Below are 12367 nucleotides of genomic sequence, written 5' to 3' on the forward strand. Positions count from 1 at the left end.
ATACATAAATTTAACTAATTGAAGTATTATGTTATGCACTGAAATTAACGTAAATAAATTTAAAAAAAAATCACTTTGCATACAAACTTGGTTTTTTATATAAAAACTAAGAAGAAATTAAATTGAGATGAGCTATAATATTATAGCAAAGATTCAATTAAAATACTTGAACTAATTGAATTAACTATCTGAATCGAAACCTGCATTAAAAAGTTCCTCTAAATTAGATTTAATTAGTGAAATGTTTTATCTATTTGTATTTTAAGAAAAATATATATAATTGAAACTTTCCTGAGGCGATATAGTCTCTCAAAATTTTTAAAATGTAATAATCAATAATATATTGAGAATTTGCAATATTGGGATGGAATAATCGAAATAATATGAAGAGAAACTAGTTTTTTGGTCTGTTAATTTGTTTAATTTTGGTTTACTGGGTTTTCAAAGTAGAGTTTCGGTGCTTTTACTTTTAATAAGTGATCTTTTACCCGAGTTTTAATACTTGAAGATTCTAGGATATGGAGATATGAAGGGATAATGGTGGATTGCATGTAAATTCAAAATGAGTAAAAAGTAATTAGGTATATGAACTATTGAATAAATGTCAAATTGGTACATGAACTTTTATTAATGGTTTTATTGGTACATATCCGCGGGATTCCGGCCAATTTCCGATGACATTTAACTAAAATGTCCAATTTGCCCTTTATAGATAAAGATTAATTAAGCTAATAAATTTTATCCCATTTTATTCTTATTTCTAAACCCTTTCTTCCACTGTATTTTTTCACCATAAAAAAGTCTTTCTGCTTCCACGATACGCATTCCATTTTCCCCTCAATATGTTGAAAATCGATTGTCTCCAAACAAGGTATTCTCTCTCCTTCTTATGTTTTTGTCATTTCTTCTCATTTTAGTGTTTTTTTTGTAATGATATGCTTTGCTTGAAAGGTGTTCGATAGAAAGTTTAAACTAGTTTGGGTTATTAAAAACGCTTAATAGAAATTGTATTTGACTGGTTTGTGTTTTGTTCTAATGTATATTTATATGTTTCTTTTAAATATACAGCTCATGATGAAGATGATTTTGCACCACTGTGATGAACAAATTGCTTTAAAGGATGTGCCAAGCCTTCAAAATTATGATTTGTCAATGTTGGTACGTGATTCTATAATAGCAATATTTGGTGCAGATATACGTCAAATTGGTGATTTGACTGGATTAATTGGATAGTTCTAAAGAAAGTTTTCCTTTGAACTGTGATAAAGATTTTAAAAATCTTTTTATGGCATATGAAGCATTTGGTGATGCGTCATTACATCTACAAGTGCGCTTATTGCACAATACTTTTGAAGACCATGATCAACCAAACTATGTTGAAGTTTGTGTGCAACAAGAACTCATGAATGCTGATTTTAAAAATGATGAACTCACAGTTGATGTTGTAGAAATAAAGGAAGAGTTATGTTGTTGGAGTGACAATAGTGTTAGTAATGAAACAAATGAGAAAAGATTAATTGATACAGAGAAGGAATTTGAAAGTGAAGGTGATGAAGATGATTCAGATTACAATTCTGATTGTGACCAATTTTTGAGTAATGATGATGAAGTTGAAACCTTGATGGCAAAACTAAGTGATAAAATGCATGGAGATGTCTTTGAAACTGAGAAAAATGGAATTATAGAATTTGAGGTTGGTCAGATTTTTAAGGATGTGGAACATTTTAAGAGTGTTTTAGAGGATTACAAAGTCCAGGAGGGTTTTAGAATGAAGAGGATTCATAATACAAGAAATATGCAAACAGCAAAGTGCAAAACCGATGGTTGCCCTTGGAGGATCCATGCATCAAAGTGGATTGATGGAGTAACTTTTAAAATTAAAACTTATGGTGGTCCACACACTTGTGTTGTGCAATGCAGAGATAAAAGTGCAACATCCAAGTAGATAGCTAAAAATTATGAGAAACAACTGAAATCTGCTCAAAGAATGACAGTTGGGGATTTGGGATCTGCTCTTATTGATGATTATGGTGTTCATGTTGATGTTTGTAAACTTCATAGAGCGCGAAAAAAGGTGACCAAAAGGTATATGGGTGATCATGAGGTTAGTTATAACAAACTTCCCAAATATGCTAAAGTTTTGAGAAAATATAATTCGGGCGTAACCTGTAAAATATTGTGTGAAGGATTAGATTTGTGCAATCCAAATTGTAATCCCATATTCAAGAGATTTTTTGTTAGTTTTGTTTCTCAAAGAGAGGGGTTTGTCAATGGATGTAGGCCCTTCATTGGGGTAGATGGTTGTTTCTTAAAAAATCCTTTTGGAGGACAACTTTTGTGTGCAGTAACACTTGATGCAAATTCTAGTATTTTTCCAATTGCAGTGATGATTTCTGAGGGAGAAAATCAGGATAGTTGGGAATACTTTCTTGATTGCTTACATTGGCATTTAGGAGATGAGAGATACTTAATCTTCATGAGTGATAGACAAAAAGGTCTCATAAATGCCATTAAGAAAATTTATCCTAATGCTAAGCATAGATATTGTGCTTGGCATAGATATAATAATTTCAAAAGCTTATTTCCTGGACCAAAGTTTAGGAATAAATTTTGGGCAGCAGTGAAGGCTACTAATGTGTTTGGCTTCAATGATATTATGGATGAGATTAAGCAAGAAAATACAGCAGCGTGGAATTGGTTGACGCAAGAAGAACCTTTTCATTGGTCAAGACATGCTTTTGACATACATGTTAAGAATGACCATGTGACAAATAATATGTCTGAGTCATTTAACAGTGAGTTAAGGGTGATGAGACAAAAACCGGTCCTTACATTATTGGAGCATATAAGAAGAAAACTAATGAAAAGATTTTGTGAAAGACAACAAAATGCTATGACTTGGAACTCAATTGTGCCCCCAAAAGTTGAAAGCAAATTAAGCAGAAACTTTCGAGAAAGTAGACAATTGCATGGATTTGAATCATCTGAGCACTTATTTGAAATTAGTGATGGCAAATGGTTTGTTGTGAATTTGAATTCAAAGACTTGTGAATGTGGAGAGTGGCAGATTAGTGGAGTTCCATGCAAGCATGCAATTTTTTGTATCAATCATATAAGAGATGATCCTATGAAATATGTTGATAATTTTTTAACAAAAGCTGCCTATTTGAGGACATATGAGAGCAATATCAATGCTATTCCTGATGAATCTATGTGGGAGGATGAGAATTATCCTAAGATGATCGTGAGAAAGAAAGAAAGCAAACCTGGTAGGCCAAAGTTAAAAAGAATAAAAGGAGCAGATGAATCACTTACTGGGAAAAAAAATCAGAAATCTGTTCATTCGAGTTGTAGCATATGCAAAGAACTTGGACACAACAAAGCCACATGTCCTCACAATCCTGGGAATTTTGGTAAAAAATTGAAGAAAAAGAAGAAAGGTAATATAATTTGTATTAGTTTATATTATTTTGGATACTGAAATATTTATTATTGATCTTATAGAGAATGTAAAATTAATTAGTGTTTGTTGTAATATAGTTGTTTAAATTCAAAATTTCTTACTCATAATGTTTTTTTAAATTTCAAATTTTTGTTGTTAAATAATCGTCATTTCCTCACCTTTTTTTTGTAATTATTTGACAGGAGATGTGCAAGAATCTCATCAAAATTGAGCATGATGGTAGAGTTTTAAACTTTTGGAAATGCAAGGATAGCTTTTGTGTTAAAAATTAAACTACAATTCACGATGATATTTTATATGTTTTGGAAATGACTTTTTTTGATAGATTGTTTTGGAAATGATAATATGATATTTTTGGTAGATAGTATCAATGTTATTCCTGGGAAATGACTTGTTTTTGGTAGACTTTAAAAATTAAACTATGATTCACGATGATATTTTTTTGTATTTTTGTTCAAAGTTTCAATGATATATAGGGTGATTAACTTTCAAAATTTTATTTATTACTCATGTACTTTGTTGTGCTTAAATAATCTACGTTGTTAGTTAAATAGCACGGGACACAATCTATCGTGGTTTGATTGATATTGTTTAGATGGGTTCGTTATATTAAATAAAATTTGAAATTAAGTTTTAGTCAAGAATTTGTTAAAATATCATATTCAATAAATGGTTATGTAACTAAAATATTAACTTTTTTTTTATCACAACCACTATTTATTTGAAAATGTTTTCAAAATTATTAATGAGAAAATTACGTATATATAAATCAAAATTTTAGCTAAATATATAATTTATTTTCTATATTATCAATTTATTTATTTAAAATTATTTACATATTGAATGCATTAATATAATATATCTAATTATTTTGTTGTAAAGGATATAACCTATCTAATATAATAAATATAATATACAAATATTCCTAATTAAAAAAAAAGAAATAAATTTGTATTTTTTTGTAATAAAGGGCAAATTGGACATTTTAGTTAAATGTCATCGGAAATTGGCCGGAATCCCGCGGATATGTACCAATAAAACCTTTAATAAAAGTTCATGTACCAATTTGACATTTATTCAATAGTTCATATACCTAATTACTTTTTACTCAATTCAAAATACATAAGGTTATGTGAGAATGTCTTACATAAATCTTTTGAAATGAATCTCTGACTCATCCATAAAAAATATTACATTTTATATCCATAGTATTATTTTTCACAACAAAAATATCATTCACTACAAGAAAAATGTCTAACAACAACGTTTTTTACCGCTATCCTATGTAGTTTAAAACTGCTGTTAAAGTCCATGTTAAAAGTGCACTCAAACCGTTGTCTTTAAAGGAGATGACAAATGTTTTACAATGGTGAAAAGTTTTTCTTTGAAGGCAAATACAAAGATTTTAAATTGTTATCTTTGAGCGTATTACTTAACAAAATAAGTTTTAACACTTTTAATTCAGCAACAACGAAAAAAATTATTGTTTTACCAGATAAAAAACAAAACAAAAAATTCAAATTTAACTTATAATTTTTCAATATTATAAATCATTCAAAATTAAAAAATAAATTTTAATATTCAATTTTCCAAAATTATAAATCACTCAAAATTCGAATCCTAATTCCATGTATGCTAGAAAAAAGAGCTATGCATTAATCATGATAAATTTGGAATCCTCCCTTCAGGATAAATTAGCATCCGACTCGATCTAGTATTGATTTCACAACCACACTTTCTTGACCCGAGATTTTTCTTAAAGCTGCAACGATCTCTTTTCTTTAAATTTGTATATCCAAACTGTAAATTATTCAACAAAAAATCAAAATCATTAACACAATTCAAGTAATGAATCAAATAAAATACATGACAAATAATATCTTCAAACTCATACTTAAATAAATATAATATGACAAACAATATCTTCAAACTCCTACAGATTCAATTTCTCCAAGGCCCCAAAAAAACTAATTAATTAATGACCTACAAAAGTCTTGTTAGTATATTGAATTTGACAACATATGGTCTCATTTCTAACATATTACAGAACCACGAACATATATATTATATATATATGTATTATATTACAAACAAGTTAAGAAACAACTGCTTAATTAATGCAAGATTGACTATTATATGTGAGTGATGGAACATAAACTTCATAGAAAATATAAGTTGCAACGCTAGCATAGAAAATGGATGGAAGCACATTAAATGTTAATGGGTTGATGGAAATACAAATATCGAGTAAACTAAACAAATATTTTCAAGGTACTTAAGAGTGTTTATTTTTGCATAAAAGTATAAAAAATTAGAAAACAAAAAACCTATATACCATGTTTTCTTTATTCGGGTCATTTGTGAACACATAATATATTGTTGCTAAGATTTCTTTCATCCCTTGCATATATATTATTCTAGTGTTCAACTTTGCAAATACAATCAATATATATCTCTGGTGATACCATCATAAGGATTCGGGTTGTCATTAACCAAATTTATTACGTGGATAGTCCGAATCAAAGCCAATGTGTCGGGTGCTCTCCTCAAATACCTGGGCACTACGCCTCTTCCCGGGAAATCATCATCATAACCTGGGCTTTCAAGCCAATAACTGGGATCTCAAGCAAGCACCCGGGTACCCTACTACCCGGGCCTCCTCGAAAATTGCACCACACTCGAGTGTGATTGATACAGGCCGTCTAATATGTCAGAACCACTTGGGATTGAAGTGTCCTAGAAGTCATCAGAAGCTACAAGTATGGGCAGCCGACTTGCCATGCTTAGTAGGTGGCACGAGAATCAAGGTACCTACCCCATTTTTCTACTATAAATAGCAGGTATTAATGTCATTTTATACTCTCAAAAAATCCTTTAACTCTCAAGCACTTACATATTTTCTCTCAAATATTGCTTGTGTTCATCTTCCACCTGCTGACTTTAGCATTGGAGTGGCTACGTCGGACACTTCTTCGGCGCTCATTCACAAGTTCCTTTTTTGTTTGCAGGTGTTGTCACTGCCATTATTTTCACTCAAATTCCTCAACACTAAAAATTATTGTTTTGATTCGTTGGAGCTCCTTACCCGGCTCATCCATTTCAGCGAGATCACATCATTGACGCCGTCTGTGGGAAATATTGAGACTAAGACGTTGATATGGCTCATACGCGAAGAACTAACCAGGATAATTCCCGGGTTCAGGGTGATAATGCGCGTACTTCAGGACAAGGTGGTGGTGCTCCTCCCACAGGACCCAATCTTATTACGATGACCCCGGAGGATTTGGCTAGAATGATCTTTGAAGCTGTGGATAAAGCCATGGCCCGTAGAAATCATTCACGCCAGGCTACTTCTCCAAGAGGAGAGCAGGGGAATGAGCAGGAGCAGCAGCAGGAGTTGATGGAGGAGGATGAGATGAGGATAGAGGACGAGGATTCTAGTGCCGGGTCCAAATCTCCAACTATAGCGGAGGAATTGTTGGAACTAAGACAAAAGATGAAGGTCCTGGAAGGGCAGTTGGAGAGCCGGAGTACTTCACGGAAAGTCGCCAAAGGGCATCTTTGCCTCCCCCACTACAGGAGGTACCCCAGATAAGCTACTGGAGCCACTACTCGTGCTAGTTAATCCATAATGAAAGCACGAGTGCTAAAGCATTTGCCGCTAGCTCTATTAATGATGCTATAGGTTACAGATCTAGTACGATATGCCGCTACCCCTATAACGTAAGGGCTTTGAAACCCCTTTTCTCCTGTCTAAGCTCAGGTGCACAACAATTCTTATGTGCCAGTCACCTTTTCCTCCTGGGTTTGGTCAACCACAGGAGACATGATGAAATCAGTTCCACCTCTTCCTCCCAAGATCCACCTATCAATTTGGATCACAGTTTTATCATCCAACACATAGGGAGGACAATAACCCTGTGATGTGACCAGGGTCCCGCACCTATATCATAGCACTTCCATACAAGGCCATACAACACGAATTGGTAAAATGACCTCTTCCAGGTTGTGGCACAAATAGGCGCTGTGAATAATTCGGCGAAACTCGGGTCCGGCTTACATGCTATGGTGAAGTACCAGGTATTCCACTTGAGCCACTGCTTGACCCAATTATAGATCAACGTGCGTTCCAGGATTTCCCGTTCTCCATCAAACACCAACTCATCGGGGATCAGCCTTAGTTCTTTAGGTCTGAGTTCCCGTCTGAGCCTCTCAACTAATAGTCCCTTAAGATAGGGATTGATGGGTCGTCCCCGACCAATCCACCATTCAATCGGTAGCTGAGACCGGGGGCTTCGTAGCGGCAATCCATAATCTCTCCCATCGCGGAGAACGACGAGAAGAGTATAGACGAGATCTCACTCGGTAACCTGCACCAGCTAACCGAAATAAGACATTCGGATTATATATCTTATATAGATCCCCTAGCTGCGTGAGGCCCAGTGTCGATCTAACTGTGAGTAGAGCCCGTATTGATATCGGGGAGAGATCCTTTTTTTTGGATTCCTCTCACCCAATACTTCTTGGCGAACTCTAAGGGTCCATTAGGGGAAATTAATGATTTTCCCACTGAAATAGAAACTCCCCATTTTCCCAACATTTCCTTATACTTACCTGCCACCTTCGGGTGGACAATGACTATGTCATCACCGAGCACCGCATAACGGGTGAAAGGCCGGTTCTGAGGAAGAGTTAACTCAATCGCCAACCACACTAAATAGTGGTGTGACAGTGAGAAAAGAGCCCAAGAGCCGTAATAACCCAAAGGTTGACCAGCCACAAAACTCACAAGGGAAGGTCTCCTAACCATAGCCCAAAATGAGTTGAGGCCCAAGGTCCCATTAACAATAGACGAAGCCCATGTTGGACCAAATAACAACTCCATAAGAGTGTAAATGATCACCAAAGGCCACCGATCCGTCGCTGATTTAAGGTCAAAGGAATAAATATCCATTGGCCTATAAACAGACAGACGGATAATGGGAGCTTGTTGGTTAAACGTACCGTCTTGTGATATGCGGTGTAATACCTCCATACCCCAATCATGTACTGGGCGGAGGAGTCTTAAGGTAATTACCAATGGCAAAGATCCTCCTCTTACCCGCTCCTTCAACCACTGACGCCAACCTACCAGGCCAGAGATGGGCATACGCCCTAGCCACGCTCGAGAAACCGAGTCCGAGGCATCTCTCGTAAGTCTCTAGGTCTTCATTAGAAGCCTGTGTGGTATACCGGGTTATCAAGAGGATATAAAGTAATCTTGACAAACAGTAACCCTGGAGAGAATGAATAAAATTGACATTCTCAGCGAAGGAAGACCCTTTCTGTTTCAGAATCGGATTCTACTGCTAAACCGTCCGCACTGATGATCAACCTTCTTTCCCGGAATCGAATGTTCTTCTTGTTGTGTTGGGCCGATTGGTATCACGTCACGGGAGACCAAAACATAACTAGAGAGTAGCTGTTGGACCTGGTCTTCGGTACTCTGGCTTGCGCCTTTGTATATGAAGATCATAACCTTTGCGGCTGTATTAAAACCTTTGACAAGGTAGAAGCCAGTACGTACTCAGCTGATAACTGAGCGCCATTCCTCGCTGGGAAATAAAGAATCATTGGTGAATCTCTGTTCCAATTAGATGTTCAAAATGCCATTTCTGCTCGGGCTCTTGCTTAGGAGAGCTCCGTCACTTCTTAACATAACAGGAAGGGCGGGATTCTAATACTAACTAATGCTAAAGAAAGAGCTTGCAAACAGCAGCTTCTCTTCCTATTCTATGTGTATGGATGTAACTATTGATTCAATTGCGCATTGTCTTCTTCATTCTAAACTAAAGTGCTGACTTGATCCTGGCCAAGTGCGGCAGATACGTAGGCAAGCTCGAAAAGAGCCCCCAGTCAGCTTAAATAAATGCTTTTCTTACATAGGACGAAGATGAAAAGGAAAACAGAAAAGAAGCGAGGCTAGCTGACAGGGGAGTAGCTTAAAGAGACCTAGCTGACAAGGTTTTTTTTCCTTTCGGTCGAGCTCTTGAAGCACCTAAAGGCTTACTCGATAGAGTAAGAAGTTGTTTTATTCAAATCACACCTATACGAGTATCAAAGGACCTATCAGAAAGTCTGTCAATAGAGTGAGATAGCGATTGATTCATTGTCCAGCTATAGGGATCATGCCATGTGAAAAAGCCATTTCGAGAGTCGTCAAGTGATAAACCTCATTGCCTATTTATATACGGGCCTCTCTATACGAACTTCAACTCTTTCAGACCCTTGTTCGCTTGTTAGCTCGTCTCCCTTCGTATATCAAAACCGAAAAGTGGGAAAGCATGAATAGGTAGTTCGAATGGTTAAGCCACCTCAACTGTTACCCTCACTCTATACCGGTCCTTACCTCCGTCCCATAGTTTCAACTCAACAAACTTCCGTCCCTTCTATACGAAACTCACCTCTGGTCACTAGATGAAAGGATGTATGGAATAGGAGTAGCAAGCCGAATTCGCTTCCGTCTCTTTCTCTTAAAGCCTTTAATCAAGCCTGCCAGCTAGACACCCCGTCTCGTACTCCCCGAAACTGGCAGGCACACAAGGCGGACTCGGAATAGCAACCTCCAAAAGAAGACTATCTTGGAACCTGCAATCGGCACAAGAAAGGGCAAAGGAATAAGAAGAAAGTGAAATCACTTTCACAAAACGAAGGGACATTGCTTACAACTCAAAAGGACGGGATTGAGCTTAAGGCACCTCTCATCACAGCACGTCGAAAGCATGCCATCCAATTCATTATTGAAAGCCTTAGAGCAGTAGCACGCACAGGGATAGTCTTCCTTCTGATCCCAAGGAATGCGCGTCTGGTGGTCTCGTAATCGTATAGTTGATAATTCTTGCTTTTAGGAGTGAGATTTTCCTCTAACTAGAAAGAAATATCTTAAGAGAAGAAGAAAACGCTTCTGGTTTACTCTCTTTCTTCGTCAGATAGTTGATCGAGAAAAAGTCCCCTACCCTTATTTCCCATGCTTTCTGTTGGTCAACAACCAACCAAACCTCTCGTTTTTTCACTATACTCGTACAGGAAGGACTCTCTTTCTGTCTGGAGGGAATCATCGGTTCTCAATCAAGAATGCCTCAACTAGATAAATTCACTTATTTAACACAATTCTTCTGGTCATGCCTTTTCCTCTTTACTTTCTATATTGCCATATGCAATGATGGAGATGGAGTACTTGGGATCAGCAGAATTCTAAAACTACGGAACCAACTGGTTTCACACCGGGAGAACAACATCCGGAGGAACGACCCCAACAGTTTGGAAGATATCTTGAGAAAAGGTTTTAGCACCGGTGTATCCTATATGTACTCCAGTTTATTCGAAGTATCCCAATGGTGTAACGCCGTCGACTTATTGGGAAAAAGGAAGAAGATCACTTTAATCTCTTGTTTCGGAGAACTAAGTGGCTCACGAGGAATGGAAAGAAATATATTCTATTTGATTTCGAAGTCCTCATATAGCACTTCTTCCAATCCTGGATGGGGGATCACTTGTAGGAATGACATAATGCTAATCCATGTTCTACACGGCCAAGGAAGCATCGGTTTTTAATCTCATTATGAAGTGAAGCGGAAAATGAGAAAGTTTTTGCAACAAGAACTTTTATTCCATTCCTATTAAGACTGAGACTTGTCTATTCCTAATAAAGGAAAGAGAAGAGTCACTTAGCTACCAGAGCAGAAGAGATTCAAGCTATAAGAATTGATTCTTATTCTCTATCGCTTGAATTATCCGTCTCTGGCGATACAGCTCCCAACATTTATCAGGGTCACCCCTGATTTCGGAAAGCCACTTTGCAGTTCTTCCACATTCTTTTCATCAAAGAGTTCTAAGTTATTTAGAAGAAGTTTAATATTTTCACAGGAAAGATAGCTGAAACTAGCAGTTATATTTATCTTCTCGAGAGTCCCTTTACTTGGGCTAATTTATATGCTTACACTATAACTATGGCTCACAAGGAGGCCCTGGTCCTGACTAAGGAATGGGATCCCCGTACTTTTCCTATTTTATCTCTTCTTTCATGTCGAGCTTTCGAAAGCCACTGGGGAGGGAGAATGAACGATCGACTGCTTTCTTGTTGACTTTCTAGGTAGCCAGTCTTTACAACACTCGACCTAATCTTGACTTAGCTCAAGCAATGCCCAAAAACTCCCATGCCTTTCTTGGTTGGACCAAGGCGATTTCCGACAAGTCTCCCTTGGGGGGAGCAGAGCAGTCAAAGAATGAACGAACCAAAGCAAATGATTGAGATTTTAAATAGATTACTGGCCCATTTTGACCAAGATATAGCTCGTGTTCTTTTTTGGTCATGGGCGCTGTGCTTGTATACTTTTTCATCTTAGTTATCACTTATGTACCTTTTCTTCTTCTTGTTTTATTGACAAACTTTCATACGGCAAAGAAAGGGGGCATCATAATTCTTCATGAATTCAGATATAGTTGGGTTAAAGGGGTCACCCTTTCTCCAATAGTAGTGGATTTCAAAAAAAAAGAAGATTCTTCCCCATAAGGAAAGAGTATGGCCGCATGTTTCAACGAGAAGACCGAAATCTATATGAATGGAAGATGCCTCTGGAACTTGTTTTTTGTCACCTTTAGAGTAAGGTGTATTTATTCTCTAAAGGGTGTCATAACTGTAAGGTGTATTTCCCAAAAAGATAGAAGTCTCCGATAAAAAGTCCTTACGCCGACATTAGCAGTAGCGCTAGTAAGGCCGACAAATACAAAGAGTGAAGGTGCGACAGCGCTTTTAACCTTAGTTAAGCCTTAGTCTGGCCTTTACATGATTGGGTGATGGATGTGCTTCGTCGTCTTCCGACTGACGGGACATATAACTAAACCGCGCCCGGTCAAAGTAATTTA

The 12367-nt window shown here is 36.7% G+C and overlaps 2 protein-coding genes across 2 annotated transcripts; one reads left to right on the forward strand and one right to left on the reverse strand.

Annotated features, from left to right (window-relative positions):
- Positions 1-1268: 1268 nt before the first annotated feature.
- Positions 1269-3879, forward strand: LOC142530034 (uncharacterized). Its single transcript, XM_075635787.1, has 2 exons — positions 1269-3440; positions 3646-3879. Exons 1-2 carry the CDS (start codon positions 1988-1990, stop codon positions 3672-3674), a joined length of 1482 nt encoding a protein of 493 aa, XP_075491902.1. The 5' UTR covers positions 1269-1987; the 3' UTR covers positions 3675-3879.
- Positions 3880-7089: 3210 nt separating this feature from the next.
- On the reverse strand, positions 7090-10324 carry LOC142530066 (putative mitochondrial protein AtMg01110). Its single transcript, XM_075635833.1, is given in 2 exon segments — positions 7090-7966; positions 7968-10324. Coding segments are annotated over 2 exon segments (879 nt in total). The 5' UTR covers positions 8613-10324; the 3' UTR covers positions 7090-7732.
- Positions 10325-12367: the final 2043 nt, after the last annotated feature.

The sequence above is a fragment of the Primulina tabacum genome, chromosome 2, assembly GCF_025594145.1.
Source record: "Primulina tabacum isolate GXHZ01 chromosome 2, ASM2559414v2, whole genome shotgun sequence".
Taxonomy (NCBI): Eukaryota; Viridiplantae; Streptophyta; class Magnoliopsida; order Lamiales; family Gesneriaceae; genus Primulina; species Primulina tabacum.